Source organism: Gorilla gorilla, chromosome 2 (assembly GCF_029281585.2).
Source record: "Gorilla gorilla gorilla isolate KB3781 chromosome 2, NHGRI_mGorGor1-v2.1_pri, whole genome shotgun sequence".
Classification (NCBI taxonomy): Eukaryota; Metazoa; Chordata; class Mammalia; order Primates; family Hominidae; genus Gorilla; species Gorilla gorilla.
The window spans coordinates 167,965,381-167,987,690 of record NC_086017.1 but is presented as its reverse complement, the minus strand read 5'-3'; the positions used below and the strand labels follow the sequence as shown (position 1 = coordinate 167,987,690).

At 38.4% G+C, this 22,310-nt stretch overlaps 1 protein-coding gene across 2 annotated transcripts in view; it reads right to left on the bottom strand.

The window, feature by feature from the left end:
• LEKR1 (leucine, glutamate and lysine rich 1) overlaps positions 1-21,970 on the bottom strand; it is a 223,055-nt gene extending 201,085 nt beyond the window's left edge. Inside the window, exons 1-2 of one of the 2 annotated variants that reach the window (XM_004037896.4) lie at positions 21,776-21,970; positions 18,737-18,828 (exon numbers count right to left, since the gene is read on the bottom strand). In XM_004037896.4, the coding sequence (XP_004037944.1) occupies positions 18,737-18,784 (48 nt within the window). In that variant the 5' untranslated portion in view covers positions 18,785-18,828; positions 21,776-21,970. The remainder of the gene's footprint in view (positions 1-18,736; positions 18,829-21,775) is intronic. The other variant, XM_055381886.2, reaches the window with a different exon arrangement.
• Positions 21,971-22,310: the final 340 nt, after the last annotated feature.

The window sequence follows — 22,310 nt, the reverse complement described above, 5'->3', positions numbered from 1 at the left end:
TATTAATTGCAGTTCTTGCCCTGCTCCTGGCAAAGTGTCCTATCTTTATTCTAAAGAAAACTCTTGATGGGTGGAGTAGATTTGCAGCCTGAAGAATAAAACAGAAATGCTATAAACTTCACATTGTGAAAGCTATTAGAATGTTATTTCATCATAGCAGTCAAGGGAGAAAAGGCTGAAATGTATTTTATTTGAAGCAATACATTTTAGAGAATAGGTTTTCTAGAAGTTCAGCAAGGAAAGAGAAAACATGATATTCATTATGATGTAGAAAACAAGACAATGTGATTTTAAAATAATAGGTCCACAAGAGTGGTCTTCTGACTTCACCTGAATCATTAAGTAAGCAATGTTAAATAAATACATTGCACAAAATTTTTCAGTGCTATTAAATTGTAAATAATGTTCTGTAAGCAAAACTGCTATAGAAAAAAATGTAATAACCTTTCAAATTATTAGTGCCTATATGAGCTAATTACTTAGGGCATTTTTGTGAAACTTGAGAAGATATGAAATACTGTAATTATGTTCCCAAATGAAGTAAGTTATCTGCTTTTTGTGAAATATAATTTGTGCTTCATTCTTATAACTTGGTATTATATCATCCTCTCATTTTGAAAGTAAAATAATGACATGCTGTCATTCTTGACAAAAGGCCTGTCATTAACAGGATGTTCTGGTATTCTACAAGATGCACTTTGGAGGAGACATTAACAAATGCAGTATATTAAACAAATGTAGAACCATTTGAAAATAAACTATGAAACAAACTTCTCAAATGCAGTGTTCATACTTTTAAAATTATAGTTATTTAATATAAAAATAATGTAAATGTTTTAAAAAGGTTAAATTAGGCTTCAGATCCTTTCCAGAGTTCTTGTCTGTGCTTCAACTAGAAAAACTACTTAGTACCTTCCTGCTGCCCAACTGTGGCATTCTCTATTTCAAAATTGTGCCTCTTGGCCAAGCATGGTAGCTTACAGCTGTGATCCCAGTGCTTTGGCAGGCCGAGGTATGTGGATTGCTTGAGCCCAGGATGAGCCTGGACAACACGGTGAGACCTTATTTCTACAAAAAATTTTTAAAAAATTAGCCAGGCGTGGTGGTGTGCACCTGCAGTCCCAGCTACTTGGGAGGCTGAGGTGGGAGGGTTGCTTGAGCCCAGGAGTCAGAGGCTGCAGTGAGCTGAGATGGTGCTGCTGCACTCCAGCCTGGGCAACAGAGCAAGACCTTGTTTCAAATAAATACATACATACATACATACATACGTACAATTGTGCCTCCTTCTCCCACCCATATGATGCTTTTTGTGCTTAGACAAGGAGGAAATAAACTATTCTTTGTAGATAAGAGTGATAGCAGTATGAAATATTAATCCTTCTAAGAGGTTTTCCATTCAGTAAGATGCCTTTACTCAAAACAATGAGTGTTTAGTAAATTTCATTCAGATTAGGAGAAAGTTTTTGAGATAGGGCAATATATACTTCAAGCTCATTAGTCAAACAGACCACCTGACTACTTCATAAAGCCATTAGGACCCTTCCTCATCATTAAGTTAACCTGCTTATTTACCAATTTAAAAATCAATTTAGTAAAGGGCACTTACAAAAAAAACCCTACAGCTTTATTATAATTAGTAGTAAAAGACTCAGTGTTTTTCCCCCTAAGGTTGGGAAAATGGCAAGGATATCCACCCTCACTGCACTTATTCAATATAGTGCTAGAATATCTAGCCAGAGCAACAATGCAAGAAGGGGAAATAAAAGGCATACATATTAGAAGGAAAAAATAAAACTCTCCTTAATTGAGATGGCATAATTATCTACATAGAAAATCCCAAGAAATTGACAATAAAACTAGAACTAGTAAGTTCAGCAAGGTTGCATGTTTCAAGATACAAACAGAACAATCAACTGCATTTATATATATACCCAGTGAGCACCTGAACACTGAAATTGAAAATACAATACATATATATATATATTTACAATTGCTCCAAAAAATTAAATACTCAGGTGTAGATATAACAAAATATGTACAAGATTCGTATGCTGAAAACTACAAAATGCTGATGAAATATATTGAAGATCTAAATAAACGGAGAGAGATACTATGTTTATGTTTGGAAGACTCAAAATAGTAAAGATATCAATTCTCCCTAAATTGGTATAATCCAATTTCTATCAAAATCTCAGCAAGATATTTTATATATAGAAAGAGTTATTCTCAAATTTGTATGTAAAGCCAAAGGAATTAGAATAGCTAAAATAATGCTGAAAAAGAAGAATAAAGTGGGGGGAATCACTACCTGATTTCAAGATACACTGTATTGCTATAGTAATCAAGATTGTATGATATTGGCAGAAGGAAGGACACATAGATCAATGGAACAGAACAGAAAATGACCTCCATAAATATGCCAAACTAATTTTTGACAAAGGTACAAAAGCAGTTCAATGAAAGAAAGATAGCCTTTTCAACAAATGGTGCTGGTACAATTGGATATCCATACATTTTTTTTTTAAAAAGGAACCTCAACCTAAACCTCACATATTCTACAAGTAGGGACAAAAATATAAAATATAAAAGTAGAAAATATTAGAAGAAATATTTTTAGGAAAATAATAGGAGAAAATCTTCAGGATCTAAACTGGAAAAGACCTCATATTTAATACCAAAAGCATGATTCATAAATGGAAAATCTGATAACCTGAATTTCATCAAATTTAAAAACTTCTGATCTGCAAAAGACCTTGCAAAGAGGATAAAAAGACAAGCTACAGACCAGGAGAAAATATTTGAAAACCACATATCTTACTAGCACCTAGATTATATAAGAATTTCCAAAATTCAGCAGAAAAAAAAAGTCTAATTAGAAAATGAACAAAAAGACTTGAAGAGACCTTTCACATAAGAGGATATTCAGATGCCAAATAAGCACATGAAAAGATATTCAACATCATTTCATTAGCCATTAGGAAAATGCAAATTAAAACCACAATGAGATATCACTCACTACACATCACTGACAACATCAAATGCTGGTAAAGATGTGGAGAAACTGGATCACTCATATACTGCAGGTAAAAAATGTAAAATGGTATACCCACTCTGGAAAACAGTTTAGTAGTGTCTTTTTAAAAAAAAAACCTGTAGTTACTATATAACATAGCAATTGAACTCTTGGCCATTTATCCCAGGAAAATGAAAATGAATGTTCACATAAATGAATGTTTATAGCAGGTTTATATGTAAAGCAGCTGAAAAGTGGAAAAAACCTAGATTCCCTTCAATGGGTAGGTAAATGGTTAAACAAACTGGTACATTCATACCATGGAATACTACTCAGCAATAAAAAGGAATAAACTATTGATACACACAACCTAATGAAACTCCAGAAAATTACAGATTGAAAAAAGCTAATCCCAAAATATTACACACTACATGATTCCATTTATATAACATTCCTGACATAAAATTATTGGAGACCAGACCAATGGTTGCCAGGGCCATGGACTGGGAGTAGGGAAGAGATTGGGGAAGTTAAGGTGAATGTGGTGATAAAAGGACAACATGAAGAATCCTTGTTGTGATTAAAGTGTTCTGTATCTTGACTGTATCAATTGTCAATATCCTGGTTATGACACTATACTTTAGTTTTGCCAGACGTTACCACTGCGGGAAGCTAGATGATGAATAAGTGGGATTTCTTGGTGTTATTTCTTACCTTGCATGTGAATCTACAATTATCTCAAAATAAGAAGTTTAATTTTAAAATAATAAAAATAGAAAAAATCAATCTGGGACTAAAATACCAGAGATTCATCCATAAAGACATGTTATTGAGCAATATCAGAAATGTTGGCTTTACCCTATGTAAATTATAAATGATATGCCTATGTCTATCTATATATACTTCCAAAGTATATTTCCTCCAATACCTATTTTTCCACTGGGAATCCTCACCTTAGTAAACTCGATGACCTTCTATGGTCAGTTGGCAAAAGTATTTTTGACTACAAATTGGCAAATTCAGATTTTTCAAGATTCATAATAATATTTTGAAGAAAATGCTTTTTCTAATGAACTACCTTGGGTCACAAAAATAAGTGAACAGTCTCTCCAAAAATTATACAGCTTCCTATTCCCTTTGTCATAAGGTTTTAATAAAACTACAATTGCTCAAAAACACATCACACATAAATGTCCACACACACACATACACACACACACATCACAACTTTCCCAGGATGCTAGGTCTAACATTTGTATGACCGCTTTCTTTTTCCTTTTCTTCCGCTTCAACTCAACAAAAAATCTGAACCTAGCCACAGTGGCCCAAAATAACCTGGAAATTAAGTTTATTTTTTCTGGCAATGACAATCTGTGCTTGGAAATATAAAACTGTTATTCTGAATAAATTTCAAAGTTCCAAAGTACTAAAATTACTTTACTGAAACAGGACAAAATGAGCTGTTACTGCTGGGGAAAGGGATTGTTATCCCTGAGAGAACAGTGCGCTCTCTAGTCCTTGTATCGCTACTTCTGTTTTGCAAAATAAACAACTCTGGTCTCTTTTTTTTACTTTTGTGTCCTGTGGTAATAAAGATTTCCTGAAGCTAAAATCCTATTACAAGTGTTCATTTTGTCACCATTTTAAAAAAACAAAAGATCAGTTTCACTTTCTGCAAACTAACTGATTTTTCCACTAGTTTGTTGCTGTTGTTTTGATTTCCACATATGTCCCCTAGCAAAAACAGCAAAAGGAAAATTATTCATTGCTCTTTTCTAAAAAGAGGAGTCCATATGTCTCTAAAATGGATTGACATTCATGAGGGGAAGAGATATACAATTACAGTATTACTTTGCTGATCTGTAAGTGTTGTTTTAGTCTTAAATTGTGGCAATAAAATCCTAAACCCAGAACAGTACTATAATTTCAAGTATATTCTGCTTTCAGAATACTTGATGAAAATGCTAGTAAGTCTGCTGGTTATCCGAGGTCAGGGACAGGTAGGAGTCAGCTCAGCCTGGAGAGAAAACAGATTTAGAGATATGATCTAAATACATACAGAATTAACCTGTAGAGTGCAGCAGTAGAAAAAGGAGCCAAATGTGATTTTGCTGTCTAGCCCATGGGCCGCTTTTACATTTTCTGCCACTTAAGAAGATGGAAGTCTGACAAGTATACTATGCTCAGTCAGAAACTGTGATAAAAAAGGAAAAAGACCTGGACATGAGAGTCAAAGATTATCTTATTCCTTCTTCCCTAAAATTCCCTGAGGAGATGAGACCGGGGAAAATGGTTTAACAATCTTAGCCTTCTAATCAGGCAATGGATTCTCTAACTGTAGCTTTTTATCATCATAGTTCTTCTCTACACTTTTTCTTTGGTAGCCATCTCCCCTACCACCTTTACATTTTTTGCAACTCTCCTTTTTCTACTACTACTCATTTGGCATTAATAGTACAGTGTGGCATAGTCATTTTCAAATTCTAATTTACCAGCCATCTGTTTCCATATCACATAGCAAAAATACACAAAGAAATAAATAGGAAAGGCTCTCACCTTCTCTTCCCTGATTTCTACACTCACCTTCCTTGCCTACACACAGAAAAAAAGGAAACAGCAGGGACTTCTCTAGAAAGAGAAGCCAGCATAAAAAGTAACATAAAAAGTTAACAGAACAAGAAAGAAAAAAAAAGCCTTTGAAAGACCTGTCACTGCACACTGATCCACACATCTCAGGTCCTTTTTTCTTCAATAGAGAAATAGAGCCATTTCCAAGCTATTATGAAAAAAAGTCTTTGTTTCTTCACATTAAAATGAAATGGTTCTAATCTAAATGGCTCCTGTTACCACTATAAGCTATATATCTAATCAGCAGTCCCCAATTTTTTTGGCACCAGTGACTGATTTCGTGGAAGACAATTTTCCCATGGACTGGGGGGATGGGGATGATTTTGGGATGAAATTGTTCCACCTCGGATCATCAGGCATTAGTTAGATTCTCATAAGCAGCACACAACCTAGAACCCTTGCATGTGCAGTTCCTGCTCCTATGAGAATCTAATGCTGCTGCTGATCTGACAGGAGGCAGAGCTCAGACGGTAATGCTCACTGGCTTGCCACTCACCTCGGGCTGTGTGGCCCAGTTCCTAACAGGCTATGGACTGGTACTAGTCAGCGGCCAGGGGTTTGGGGACCCCTGATCTAGCTCTCTAATATTATTCTGTATAGAATAACACATGCAGCTGATTAAATACACTGCCCAGTCACTAGGAAATTAAGTGACATTACAGACAATCTAGATAAATCAAATATAGGTAAGAAGTTATGTAACACATTTATTCTAAAAGACGGTACTTTCATAGGCTTTGGGATGTATATACATATTCTGGCTACTTTAAAATCAAGCACCCCAAACAGGGACTGGCACATAATAGGCATAATAAATACTTGTTGTATAAATGCATTTAACTTAGGTCTGAAAAAGTGCAAAGCTGCACTTTACATGACCAAGTCTATGACTAGCACACTCCAGGACCTTAGGCAGCTGAGCCTCTTTTGGTGTCCCCACTTCTCTGTACTGCCTGGATGGCTGCCTGCCATTCTTGCTTTAGACTCTATCTGCAGATTTATGAAATGCTTGGTTTTAGTATTTTTTTAAACAATTTACTTGTAAAGTATCTCAAACATGAGAGAAAACCCTCTATAACTCTCATAAAAACCTTATCAAAATAAATACATATTATACATTTTCAAAACACTGAAGTTGTTAAACATTCTCTAACTTGGCCAGCTTTTCTCACCAGAAAGCTTCTGTTCCTTTGGCCTAGGATGCCTCACCCACTGCCTGTGGAAATACTAGGCCTTCAAGAGGCAACTCCAGTTTCACCACCAGCATAAAGTTCCCCCTCTGGCCATCCCACCATGCAGGGATTCCTCTTTCTGCCTTCTTCATTCTCACAGCAGATACTATCTTACATGGCACTAAATCATACACTGTCTTCTAGAGCTATTTTTTATCATGTCATTGTACATCCTCTGCCTGAGAGGTGATTAGGGTCTGAAGTGCAGCTATTGTTTCTTGTAGATTTTGTTTGCTTTGCTTTGTTTCTTTTATTTTCCACCATACCTAGGCTAGTACAAGAAAGGGACTTAGTTCAGGGCAAGAGGAAGGATATTTCATGTCTCCAAATATATATAAGCACCATTTCTCAGGTGAGTACAAGTATAGCTGAACCCTCTCTGTGCTTACTCTTTTACACCTAACTTAAGAGGTGAAGATAATTGAATGTAATGATTTAAAAGGTCTTTTATGGTAAATGGACTTCTCTTCCTGTTCCTGCTGGGTTACAGTTTACATAAATCTGAAGGGCAAGCAGCAACAGTAAGCATCAAGTTAAATCAATGGCATGATTAATGCTAACAGGCAGCCCAAAGGTACATTCACAATGGACAAAAGCATATCTGAGAGCTGACTGCAAATTTTAATCAAAATGTAACAGATTAGTTGTTAATTAAGAGTTAACTGTAGATTTACTGAAAAACCCGAAAGATTGATGATAAAGTTTGAGGTTATAACTCACAATTTAAGTCAATCTTTTTCAAAGAGATTTTTTAAAATATACTATTAACAATGTATGGATTGCAAGCTAAATATGGGGAAAATGCCTTGTCCTGGGTACAGATGTGAACTAACAGGGAAGAGAACAGCATAAAAACTAAAGAACTGCGTGTTAATTAGATTAAATGAGTTGATATATAGTTGACCTTTGAACAACATGGACATTAGGAGTGCGAACCTCCCCTCCACATAGTTGAAAATCCATGCACAACTTCTGACTCCCCAAAAACTTAACTACTAATAGCCTACTGTTGACAGGAAGCCTTGCTGATAATATAAACATTCAATTAATGCATATTTTATAAAGTAAGCTAGAGAAAAGAAAATGTTATTAAGAAAATCATCATAAGGAAGAGGAAATATATTTAATCTTCATTAAGTGGAAGTGGATCATCAAAAATGTCTTCATTCTCATGTTCACACTGAGCAGGCTGAGGAGGAAGAGGAAGAGGAGGGGTTGGTGTTGCTGTCTCAGGGATGACACAGGTGGAGAAAGTGGAAGGGGAGGCAAAAAAGACAGGCACGCTTGGAGTAACTTTGAGGAAATATGTCATAACTTCTGTTGAACTTTTTTGCTTTTTCATTTCTCTAAAAATGTTTCTATATAGTGCCAATGTTTGCTTTAGTTTCAGCGCCCATATCATAGTAAGGTTCATGTTGTAAAAGAAGTGAGAAGCAGTCTCGAATAATTGAAACCCTTCTGCCATATTATCTAGCATCAATTTGTTTTCTAGCACTGCCTCTACTATGTCTTCTTTCTCATTGTCTGCACTGATTCAGAAAAAAAAATCATCTCCAAGTTGTCCTCTGCTAATTCCTCTTGTGTGATGTCTGTTAGCTCCTGAATTTCTCCAAGATTAGTATCTTGAAACCCTTCACCCTCTGACCTTTTTTGCCATATCCACAATCTCTTTTATAATTTCCTTTATTGGCTCCATTGTAAATCCTTTGAAGTCATGCATGACGTCTGGACAGTTTTCTCTAGAAGGAATTTCTTGTTCCAGGCTTGATGACTTTCATGGCTTTTTCTATAACAATGATGGCATCTTCAATGGTGTAATCTTTCAAGGCTTTGGTAATGTTCTATCAGGGTTCTCTTCCATAGCATTGGACAGTCCTTTCCATAGACTACTGTTGAGGTACTTCCTGACTTCAGAGACAAAGCATTGATGGACTCAGTCTAGAAAAAGCAATCTCCTTCTCCAAGCCTTTGTGTTGTACAACCAAAAGACTAACACCTGATGTTTATCTTTTCCCATCAAGGCTAGAGATTAGCAGTTTTATAGATAAGGGCAGTCCTGATCATAAACCTGACTACATTTGCACAAAACAATAGATTTGGCCTATCCCTTCCTTCCTTAAATCCTGGTGCTCACGTCTCCTCCTTACTAATGCATTTTGTGTCCTTTTTTTTCCAGAATACGGCACTTTTGTTTGCGTTAAAAACCTGTTTAGGAGATTGATTTGAGTAATAACTCCATCTCCTGTGTGGCATGGCCATCCTCGTTTCCATTAAACTCTTTCTCTACTGCAATGCCATGGTCTCAGTGGCTTGATTTCATCTGTGTGGGAGGAAGAACCCATCGGGCTATTATAAGTTTGGGGGTCTGTCTGGGATCTGCCTTTGTGGGTGCCTGCCTGCAGTTTGTCAGCCCCCCACCAGTATGTTGGAATTGGAGGTGAGCTCTGGCAGCTGCTTATTTCTCTGGAACTGAAGGCCATGTCTGGTGCTGTCCTTGCCCAGTGAGGCCCTGCTGACCCATAGTGCTTGGGCCTAATTGCAGTGGAGAAAGACATCCTTCCTAGAAAGACATCTTTAAACTGGTCTGCTGAGTATTCTAAGCACAGCCAGAACCTTCTTCCTTCTCCCAGTTGGTTTGGCTCCACTGGGGTTCTTGGTTCTGCTCCTTCAAGGGTCTTGGTTTGGCTCCTTTGGGGTTATTAGCTGGCTCTCCCAAAATAGTAGGAAGACTCTGGGTTTGGGGAGATGTCTCCCCAGTTAGACAATAAGAGGTTAGTTCAGAAGAATTACTCCTGGAAATTTTTGGTTAGGAATCCTGGTTTGGAAGGCCTTTTTGTTTGTCTTTATCTCATTGTGTGTATTTGTATATATGGAGAGAATTCCCTGAAAGAATTGCTGATGAAAGTCCAGGAGGCTCTACTAGTTTGTCTGGTTGGTCACATTCTGTGAGCCATGAACAAAGTTCAACAGGTCTAACTCAGGGTAACTATCCACTCTTCCATGTTGCTTAAAGATCACCTGTTGAAACTTCTGGTTGGAGAACACCCCACCCCACTTTGAGTGGATCAAAGACAACATGGGCGAACAGAGGCAAGTTTAAGCCTTGCCAGGTCAATACTTGGATGCTGAGTGGGGTGACTGGTGTCTGTGTTTTGTCATGTGTATTTTCCTCTGCCTGGAATAAAAAAATGTCATTTTGGTTCCCCCATGTAGCCTGGCTACATCTTGCAAAATGAGGTTTTTGACTATGATTCCATGAAACAGAAAGAGATGATTTTCTTTTGTAATGCAGCATGGCCCCCACAGCCATGGTACAGCAAGCAGCATCACCAAAGCTGCTGAGAGAAAAGGAACCTGGAAAGCTAGCATGCCGGCAAAACGGTAAGAATTTCTTAACAGCCAGGCTTCTGGCCTCTCTCTGCGCAAACTGATGGTAAAAATCACTGTCTCCTTTGCAAAGTCTGATTAATGGGAAAAAGGATTTGTGTGATTAGTCTGAGGCTGTAGCAAATCTAGTGCACTTTGTGCTATGAATATTCATATTGTTTCACTCTTTTCCTCTCAGTTTTTATCTTTATGTGTCTTCTGTCATGGAGAGGGGCACCGTAAGATAGAACAAGGGCCTAGGATCCCTATAAGCCCAATGCTCAAGCTGGCCCTGTGGACTGGTCAGTTACAAACTTTCCTGCAGGTCCCTGAAACAAACACTGGACGAGATTTCCCTCTCATCTTGTTTTATGTCCTTGGGAGCTTGACTCTGTGACCATGTGGAGGTACACTCTCAGTCTCCACCATCCAAAGGGCAGGAATTTTTCAGTTCATGTCAGTATGAGAGGACCGGGTGTCTGAGATGAGTCAGCACAGAACCCAAATGTGTCATGCCTTTGGGTGAGTCTTGTCTTAAAAGATCCCATTTCTACAGGGCTCTTGTCATCTTTTGTTATCTTAAGCCCATTACAGAGAGTGAATTCTTGGGGACGATGGAGATATCTCCTCTATCCCCTCTCTAAGAATACCTCTTGCTTATATGATAAAATCCTGGAACATTAACATCTGGGCTTGTAAAAGACTCAGATTAAGTCACTACTGAAACTGAGTATACCATTTTTTCAAAAAGGAATTTTAGAAATCTTTTATTCTCCACAATTAAAGTTTTTAAAAAGGATGAATAATGTCCTAACTAGCTTCAGAAAATTCTCTCAAGCAGTTACAATCCTCTACAAGCTTGAAAATGACTGCCCCAGACTCCTTCCTGGAAGAGCAATGGCAGCTGCCCCATGCTGTAGCTCAGTAGCTAAGACGACCCTTTGATAGTAGCAGTCTGGGCTCAATTGCTGGCTTTGGGAATGAGTCCTTTCTGGTTGGATACTTGTGGGACTTTTGCCACTTATTGATTCTTTTCTTCTCCATGGACAGCTTCTGATTTCCTGTCTTGAATTTTCTTTTCTCTGAGCTACCTCAGGTGCTATTCTACATATTGTAAAAATGCTTGCTGTCTCTTTGGAGACACCTCATGCATCCATGGATAAGTCATAATCTTAGGTAAGACTTACTGGTTTCACTTAGGAGGAGACCTTTGAGGGGGAAAAAAGTTTAAAAGCCAGAGGCTGTTTGTCCTGGCTATAGTATAGTAATAAAAGATTTAAAAGGATTTCTTTAACGAAGCTCTATGGTTAAAAGTTGGCTTAACTAAAAGTTGATATTTACTCTATACATATATTTTAAAGGTCTTTATGCCTTTTCTCTTCTTGGATCTTGTTTTTTTGAGAAAAAGCTTTTTTTTTTTTCTTCTTGGTTGGCTGAATTGTTTCTCCATTTACTTCTTTTTGCCAGCCTGGGATTCCTTAGGAGAAACAGAGGAGGTACCACGGGCCCCATTTAGGGAAAAACCTGTTTTCCTCATGAAACCCACAAAATTGTAAGTAGACAAATCCTTCTCAAAATTTATGACTCTGCTCTGTTTTGCATTACATTATCTGACATTTTTAACTTTTGAGGATATCAGAAATTACTTTGCTTTGGCTGGGCTTGGTGGCTTAGGCCTGTAAAACCAGCACTTTGGGAAGCCAAGGTGGGTGGGGTCACCTGACGTCAGGAGTTCAAGGCCAGTCTTGAACATGACGAAAGCCCATCTCTACTAAAAATACAAAAATCAGCCACGCATGGTGGCACATGCCTGTAATCCCAGCTACTCAGAAGGCTGAGGCACAAGAATTGCTTGAACCCAGGAGGCGAAGGTTGCAGTGAGTCGAGATTGCACCACTGCACTCCAGCCTTGGTGACAGAGTGAGACTCATCTCAAAAAAAAAAAAAAAAAAAGTGAGACAGAGCAAGACTGGGAGGGAGGGAGAGAGGGAGGGAGGGAGGGAGAGAGGGAGGGAAGGAGGGAGGGAGGGAGGGAGGGAGGGAGCGAGGAAGGAAGGAAGGAAGGAAGGGAGGAAGGAATCGCTTTATGAGAGAGGCTTTATGAGAGAACTTTTAGTCTTGGTGTGTAATAGCTAGGTAAGAGATATACTCTTAGGGATGGCTAACGGCAGATGCTTACAATTGAGTTACTACAGGGTGATACTTGGTTCTTTGCACACCGAATAAGAAAACCATGTTCTTGGGGACCTGGAAAGTATGGATTGCGGAATGGACTGATTACAGACTGAGCTGATTGGCTTTGGGTTGCCCACTAGCCTCAGCGAAAATGTCCTTGCAATGAGATACACCATAAAATCACTATCTCGTCCTATAGCGTTTCTCTTTTGGGGGACCCAGGATTAGGCGTAAAAATGGAGCCCTTGATTTTTGGGGATCTGTTCTATCTTACAGCTCTGCCTGTCAGGCCCTGGAAGCTGCACGCTTTCTTGGCCCTGTTCCTTGAAGGGCTCCACCCTGAAGCCACAAATCCAATTTAGAAATTTATATATTTAAGAAAACCCCCATTGGTAAGGGTGCCTACCTGTGTATATTAGAAACTATTATCATACAATGTTTTGGCTTAATGTCTCAGCTCTGTGCTTTTAAAATATAAGTTCTCTATCCTGTTTCACCTAGGAGCTGTCCCTTTAGAAATGCAAATTTAGAGTTGCCTAGCTGACAATTGTTTAGGGCAGGGAATAGGTAATCAAGAAACTGATAGTCTAAAATAGGAAATAGAAACTTAAAAACTGGCAAACAAAAAAATCTTACAACTACCAGATCCATTTCCTTCCATGTAATTGTATGTGTTGTGTGTGGGATGTTTATATAAAAGAACTCTAATTAACTGGTTTAGGGAAGAATGAGCCCTAAAATAAAATATTTTGTCAGAAAAATAGAAAATTTAATGCCTTTTAGTGTAGATGACTTTAGAAATCTTTGTTAAGTATAGTTTTAAAGATTATTGGTAAAATAAAAACATCTTCAAAATTTAGACATTTGGTCTACAGTAGGCAGACTGAATTCTGTCTTTGCTATACGTTTTAAGGTTATAAACTACTTCTATGATATTTTTGAAAATTGACTTGTCTATTCTTCAGTCATTAGATTTTAGGTAAGATCTGGGGACATACGGAGTTAGCCCTGTCCTTTGACTAGGCTAGGAAGAGTCAGACACTGTCTGAAGCTCTGTCCTTGTCCTAGGCTCTGCAATCTGATACATGGTTAAAATTACTTACTTACCAGGTTCCTAACCAGAAATAAAAGTGACTAAGAGTTAACATAGTAACATTGAGACTACTAGAGAAAGTTTATATACAAGTTATATAAAGGAAGTAGAATGTGTTTTTGTCTTGGAAATATGGCTTTTGTTCAAAGGAAAGTAATCACGTTGAGTTTGGAGATTTTTGAGGATTGTCCCAAAAAGATATGACAATACTGAAGGTTTAAGCAAGTTGTAAAAGATTTATAAAAGATTGATCTTGTAAAGGAAGCTCTGTGGGTGTGAGCAATGTAGCCAAAAGTTGAACGGGATTATTTTAGTTTTTCTATAAATTAAAACATTAAAATAAAAAGCACACTGTTACAAGGCCAGAATCTGGACCCATGTGTCAGAATAATGGTTTTCTTAGAACACTGATCTGCTCTTTAATAAATTATAAAAAGTTATGGGGGTCTGTTCTGTAATAAATTATAAAAAGTTATGGGGGGGTGTTTAGGAAAATCTTACCTTATGGTCAAACTGATTAAGACTGTATAGATTTGTTTATAATTTTATTAAAAAATTGGGCCTAACATTAATAGTACATTAATACAAAGGTAAAATTTGGTTTTCCTCTTTTGAACAAAGTTTTTTTGTAATACTGAGCCACAGTGAAATGTTTTTGCCTTTTAAGTAAACTGCAAAAAAAAAAAAAAAAAAGGGAAAAAGGGGAAAGAGAGATTCAGGTAGCCACATGCTACCTTTATTGGGTATGCTGTTTAGGTTTTTGCCTTTTGAAATTTTTGAGTTATCACTTCTGCTAAATGAATAACCAATGATACTATTTTGTAACAGTAAGTATTCTAAACCTTTGATATTTGACAAACCTTCCAAAATCAAAATTTCAAGTTCTAAATTCAGTCCTTTTGATTTCATTAATTTTTTCATTATTAGGTCCCCTGAAGTCCAAAAGAGACATCTGGCTTATTTGGCATGTTGACATCATAGAGTGAGCACTGTCAAGTATGAATTGGTATTCGGCTTTCTTCGGGCTGTATTTATATGAAAGTGTTATTGGTATGTGTTCCAGAATTGTGCAAGATTCCTATAATTTCAATATGACTTAGTGTATGTTATCAGTAATAATTGTTATATTAAATTGTATGCCACAAAAATAACCAAATTTCCTTGTTAATTGAGTCTTAAACCATAGCTGTTCTAAGCCTCTTGTCATCCACAGTTATTTTTTACTTTGATCCTTTTCAAAAGGTGATTTTATAATCAGCTATGGAACTCTAACAGGTGCTCTTGAATGCAGATTTCTGATATGTTTAAAGATTGTGCCATTAATATAGAGGGAAAAACTTCTAGGACTCTCAGGAAGAGCTGAAGTGTTCATGAATATCAAACAGAACAGGAATTAACTGTACGGACTGAACTAAGAGAATAATGAAATAATCTTTCTATGACTATTTGTTTGAAATGTTTCTGATCCTTTTTGTTTTTCAGGGTCAAAAAACATAACAACTTTCCTTTTGAGCTGTTTATAGCTTTTAACAATTGAATGAAGCATATTTCTATCTGCAAACTTTGGAGCATATTTCTTTCTCTCTACCTGATTTCTCCAGAATTTTGAAACTAATTATGAGTCTTCTTAGCATATGGCAATATAGTTTTTTGCATAAGTTCAATAAGAATGTTTTTTGTTTTGCTTTGTTTTTTGCAACAGGACACAACTGGAGACACTGATTATTTTACCAAGGCTTTGACTGGAAATGGCATGGTTTCAGGCTGCTTTGAGTAACTGAGGTTGACTTACAGAGCTGATAACAGCCCCTTGGAAATATTGGTCTCATACCTTGTCCTTTACAGGGCTCCTAACCCGTAGTAAATAAAGAGTGTCACTTTCTGACAGACCAAGGAATCCCAAGTTATTGTGGGACCTCAAGAAGAGAGAAATTCACCCAATTCATACAGGTATGTGCAGGCACAGATGAATTCTTGGCTGGGCTAGAGACTTTTAAAAGGTCTAATCTGAGATTCCTTATGAAATAAATTCCAGCAAAGCCAATTATTTTTAGAAAAAGAACCTATGTGGCAAATAACTATTCTTGCTGCATTTTATGCAAATAACCAGGCCAAATATAATGGGACTGGAACTTATTTTGCAAATAAATTGGCCCTACTATGATTTGTGTTTGGTAGAAATGGGGAACTGGAGAGAGAAAAATTGTTTCAGAAAAAACTATAGTACAACTGTTATTAGATTCCAGCCTTATCCACTGTGTTTGAGTCTCTGCTAATGACCCCATATCTGATTGATTCTTGGGGTCATTCACCTGTATCCCTTAAGGCTTCAGGTCAGTTCTACAGGGATTCCTGAAGTGAGGACTTTCTCTCCTTATGTTGGGGCTCATTATTTGTCTTATAGTCCACCTGTTCACTTAAGTGCTGTGTGAAAGCTGTGGATAAGAGCACCAATGTTTTCTTATGCAGACCTTGGGATCTCAACCTGGCACACATGAATACATACCAACAATTACAAGACAGTTTCACTCCTCTTACCCTGAGGGCGACTCCCACTCCAAATCTGCCCCTGTGAGCAGGAAGAAGTTACAGTGGCTGTAGGCCTTTTTCCATTTCCATAACCCACAGATTAAAAGTAAGGTATGATGAAACCCAAAGGAGGGGGATTAAAACTGTCTTTGCAAAAATTGTAACAGTGAGAAAATTCTGACCTAACCAAATTCAGTCTTGCCTTTAACCTCCAAACTGCCCTTGGTCATTTGATATGGTTTAGCTGTGCCCCCACCAAAATCTCATCTTGAATTGTAGCTCTCACAATTCCCACATCGTGAGGGGGACCCAGTGGGAGATAATTGAATCATGAGGGTGAACCTTTATCATGCTCTTCTCATGATAGTGAATAAGTCTCACAAGATCTGATGGTTTTATAAAGAGGAGCGCCCCTGCACAAGTTCTGTGTTGCCTGCCACCATGTAAGACATCCCTTGTTCTTCAGCCATGATTGTGAGGCCTCCCCAGCCATGTGGAACTGTGAGCCAATTAAATCTCTTTCCTTTATAAATTACCCAGTCTCAGGTATGTCTTTATTAGCAGCATGAGAACAAACTAATACACAATTTCTGGGTGTGGGCCAATCTAACTTTGGGAGAACTTTATAGTTTAAATAATATCCCTTAAACTAAGCCATCTTTGTAAAACTAATAAAAGCCAAAAGGTTAAGAGAATTAGAGGGGTCTGCATTCTGCTAATATGTAGGTGTAAACGACTAGGAGCCATTATTCCAATGGATTTGCAACTTCCCTAATTATTCCTGTAATTAACATCACTATTGCAGAACCTACAATTGGCCTTTTGAGATGTTTTTTCAGGCTTTTGTATTTCTAATGACTGATGTCCCACTTGGACTCTCCGTCTTCACACATGGACCATTTTCTACACCCCTATGACTGCATCCCCAATCAATCAGCAGCTCCCATACCCTAGCCCCCCCAACCTGCCAAACTATCCTTGAAAATCCCTAGCCTGCAAATTTTCGGAGACTGATTTGAGTAATAACTCCATCTGCCACATGCCACAGTGGCCTCATATCAATTAAACTTTCTTTACTGCAAAAAAAACAAAACAAACAAATACAAAAACAATAAAAAAGAAACCAAAAACCCCCTTTCTTCTTAATGATTTTCTTAATGACATCTGGGAACTTGTCTGCTGCCTCTTGGTCAGCAAAAGATGCTTCCCCTGTTATCTTGACTTTTTCTTTTTTATGCCAAACCTCTTTCAAAAATTACCAAACCATCCTTTGCTGGCATTAAATTATCCAGCTTTAGATCTTTCACCTTTTTTTTAAGTTGCCATATAATGATTTTTTTTTTCTCTCCAAGACTTTTCACCACTCTCTGCTCACTCTGTGGAATGACTTTGTTTTTTCTTGAATCATATTAGAGTCTACAGGTATGCCTTTCTTATAACAATTCTGCACCCACATAAAAACTGTGTTTTCATTGTAAGAGATTTTGCAAAAAGTACATGGTTTTTGCACCTGTTGGCATAGCTGTAGCTACAACATCATAAATTTCCTTTATATATACATATCTAATGGTCCTTACACTGGATTCATTTATCTTGAAATAGTGGGCAACCACAGCTGCACACCACATTCTACAGTACACATCAAGCAATTCAACTTTTTTCTTTGTAATGTCATGACTTTTCTCTGCTTCTTGAAAGTACTTCCAGCATCAGGTAGTGGCATGCTAAATGTGTCCTTTGTTGTTATCCAAAGCTTATGAAATTGCACTAAACATGATGAAAAATACACAAGAACTTCAAGATCACTTTTTCCTGAAGGAAAGAACTGCTCACATGGCCGTGATTATCACACAGTGTTTTAAGGAGATAATCACAATGCTTGAGCTCACTGCAAAAGCAACAGGAGGTAGCTACAAAATTATTACATTTGTATAGTATATATTACAGTTAATTTCATGTAGTTACAATTTAATACTTCATCGTTACGTTTTTTTACATCTCTTGACTGCAAACAGCACCATGTAGTTTCTTAAATGTCTGTGTGCATAAGTTTTGATAAATTTTACCTTTTTATAATAGATTTGTGCATATTTTATGGTAGTAAATGACAAAATAGACTAGTGTCTACATACATTTTATGCATGCATGACATGCCTTTTTCTTAATTTTTTCAATATTTCTAGGCTACTTGGTTCACCTGTGAGTTTTTTCAAACCATTCCAAATCTTCAAAACATTTTCCAATATATTTATTTTAAAAACCCACATATAAGTGGACCTACACAATTTAGTTCCATGTTGTTCAAGGGTCATCTGCATACAAGGGGCTTAAAACAGTGCTTGGCACACAGTAAGTACTGAGAATTAATGTTGGTCAAACCGTAATAGAGGCTTAGAAATCCAGCCCCATTAAAACACACATGGACGTTTCTGATGCCTGCTTTTCACTAGGGCTCCACAACCACCTGGTCAAATACTGTACTGGAATTAGATATATGTCTTCTTCCATAGCAGCAAAATTCTTCATACTGAATTGAATTCTACAATTCTGCTCATTATGATAATAATTATTCCCTCTCCCACTCCACCAATTCATTCAGATCCTATGACCAAAATTAATGAATTCACTCCTCTAGGTTTTAGAATTATGTAACTGCTACATGTTCCCACTGTTAGGCTGTAGCAACACAATATATCATACCTTTTGGATTTCTTCAGGCAAAGCATGCATGGGAATGTGATGATCCATAACTTCCCAAAATATGGTGAAAGAGCTTTGAAGCCAAAGGAAATCTAAGAACATCGATGGCAACAGTCAGAACAGAAATAATGTAGAGAACATTCAAATTAAGATGCTTTATAAATTCCTAGAAGTATTTGGGGATGAATGGTGACAACTGTTTCAACAGATGCTTATTTCATCAGCTCAATGTTAGAAGGTACAGTTAGGGTTTTCTCCGTTAGTTATTGGGCCAACAGAACAGGAGAGATCTATAGAGACTGCTAAGTTAGAAAGAATATTTTCTCTTTTGTTAGAACTTTATAGTCTAATAATTTCTGTTGTGATTTACTACTAATTGTTTTTCAAATACATAATGACTAAAATTTTAAATACACATTTCAGTGTATTTTAAAAATCAAATATTTTTCTGAAATGCTGCTAGAAAAAGCATGAAAATATAGTATTTTAGCAGATGAAAAAAGCAATTGTGGCATGAATGCTGGATTAAATGATGAAATACAGAAAAAGAGCATTTAGAGATACCAGATTAAATATGATATGCAAACACTGAACAGAAGAGTGATCAAAAAATAAGAAGCCAAGTGCCAATTTTATCTAAGATGGACATTTACTTAATTTTATGCAGATATTTTACTTTTAACAGATTTTCTTTTTCTAATAAAAGCCATTCAATATAAAGGTCAGTCACTACTTTCATAAAACCAGAGGATAAATGGAGGAGCACTTTGGGTTTTTTTTTTTTTTTTTTAAATCCTTCCCTCACGAGTAAGGGCTGTTTATACATATCTAAGGAGTCAGGAGAAGGGCGAGGGCAGTGGCAGCAGAGTCAGATGATACATGCACAATTCCATAGCAGGGAAGAAGGCCTGAGGACCATGAGTTATAGACAAGAGCAGTCTAAGAGTTCAAGAAAGGAAAATATCTTATGTTTCAGATGAGAGGTGGGAGTTAGTGAAGGCTTCCTGAGGTTGCTTGTATTCAATCAGGGCAGGATTTTGACAAGAGACTGGAGAAGCAAAGTACTCTATCAGAGAGAGCAACCCCGGCCATACGGCAAGGTAGCAGGGAAACTGTAGTTGTCAAAAAGTCCTATAGTGGCATTATCTTTGTAAATGGTGCAACCACTAGTGGAAGAGAAGATTCCTTGTTCCCTGTGTTAGCACAAAGACTCATTTCAGTGAGTTGCTGTTTAAACCCAAAAACTAATGAGCTTTATGTCTTCCCACATAAAACATAATATGACATGTGTGGTAAAGTTAACTGAGGTCTGCAATGGAGGTACCATTAACCATGTCAACATAAGCCCAAACATAATCTGACGTTTGGCAGATTGTCATAATCATGTGGCAAGAGCCCAGAAGGCTCATTATTCTCATTTCTGTCATTTAATGGTGGATTTGCTATCAGTAAAATGAAATAGTAACTTCAACTCTATTGGGAGAATTTTCCAAAAAATTACCATCTAAACATCCTTTTAAAATTTCACCCATAAAATTATCTGAGAGCACGGATCTAAATGACAGTATAAACAAAGCACCAGTAGAACAGTTTTTGTGTAGTGCCTTCATTGTCTGTGAATCTATTCCAACTTTATGGCCTTAGCATAAGAAGGGGAGGAATTGGCAGTTCTGATTATCGGGGGGAAACTTAAAAATAAAAAGTCCTGCCAACCCAGAAAATGCTCCACAATGCAGAAAGACAACAATCTTATTAGTAATTAGGCATTCAACTAGACTTTGATGCACATCACGGCTAATCCGCTAATGAGGTTACAAAGAGAGAAGGAAATCCCACTCTTTCATACAGCCAAGGAGACACAATCCATTACACATTCTCAAGGAAACTGGTAACGTGTCCTCATGTAAGAAGGCTTAACATAGTGTTCTATACATTCTTTTATATTTCCTCTTTAATTCATCTGGTAATTGGGGTAACCACCTGTGTTAGCTAACGGCTTTCCTCCTAAGTAATGCACAGCTCCATAACGAAACAGGTGTTTACAATTAGGAATAACGCACCTAGGTTAAACTCCCAAAGTGACAAGGAGATTGGGGCCCTATCTTCCTTGATGTTTACATTTTAAAGAAATGGCTTCCAGGTCCTCAAGAAAAGCATTCCTAGGTCTTTAAAAACATTTGCATACATATTAAATAGAGGAAGCATTCACAAATACTAAGTTTCTCAAGAAAAAAGAAGGGTCTCTTTCCCTTTTGGCAACAGGGAAAATCTGTAATTTTTTAAATTTAGTCTTACATAGTTTTGCGTGTGTTATCAAACAAGCCCCTTTAATTCTTTCTCATTGCACGTGTGTGGACCGCACTTTGGCAAGAGGTGCAGTGATAAGAGGCTGCAGCTACGTGGGTGTTTGTGAACCTCCTCTCTAACAAGATCACCGAAAAGACATTTTTTAAAATGCAGACGCGTCCTTGTTCGTTTCCAATTCCGTTTCTCCCACTAGTGTCACGTTAGGCCATTAACTCATGTTCAGCTTTCAAGCCCTTACGTAAAGAACCATTCCCGTGGCGTGAATCACCCACAACGAGCAGGTCAGGGGCAGGTGAAGGCGGGAGTTCACGTCCTAAGACTTCCCTGAAGCGGCGGGATCTTCCACAGAAACCAACCGCAAGGCCAGACAAAACTGCTGGAACGGCTTTCAAATCTGTCCCTTTCTAACCCCGTCCCCCCTGGACCTGCCGTGGCCGGAAGAGGAGGAGGAGGAGGGTGCGGGGGTGAGGAAGCAGAGCCGCGCGTTCCCCGGGGCTGGGAGGAAGGCGGACCGCGCCTGGGCCCCGCGGGCTGGCAGAGACCAGGAAGGGGCCGCAGAGGAGCGTGGTGGCGGAGTCCAGACCCGGGGCCTCGTGCTCTCGCTGGGGGGGGCGGGGGGGGGCCGCGGCTCAGCTTTCTGGCTCTCTCCCCGGGTGCGAGCACGCCTCCACTCCGGAACTGCATTCTGGACGACCGGGTCATCCCAGGCTGAGGAAAGCCATCCTCCCTCACCTCGACTTCGACTAGGACGGGTGTGAAACGGCTTTCCCGGTCTCCCGGGCGACCGCGCCGCCAGTCGGCTGGACGTCAGGGCGCGGCGACGTCACGGCCCACGTCTGTCGTCAACGCTCCCCTGCACCGCCCAGGGTCTCACGCGCCGGGCGGAAGTGGGAAAACTGGTGGTGGGGCTCGGAAGGCTGGGCTAGTCTTACGCGGAGTGCTGTGAGAGGGAGGGAAGGGGATCGAGGGATGAGGCGGGCGAGAGTGGGTCGGGTGCTTGGTAGCGACTGCTGAGATGGAGGGAGCTGTCCCAGCCTCGTGGGGGGTTGGAGAGAGGCACTGCCGGGAGTCGGGAGCCTATAGCCCTACCTATCACTCCTTGCTCTGGGGCCTATGTGGTAGACACAGCAGTGAGCAGTTACTGTTCTTGAGCAGAGGAAAAAGAGATGCCTGTAGAGGTCATGGGTGTAAAGGGAAGTTCTGGTTTCAGTCATTACAGCCAGGACAAATTAATTGGGAATGCGTTGGTGACATTTCCATTCTAGTC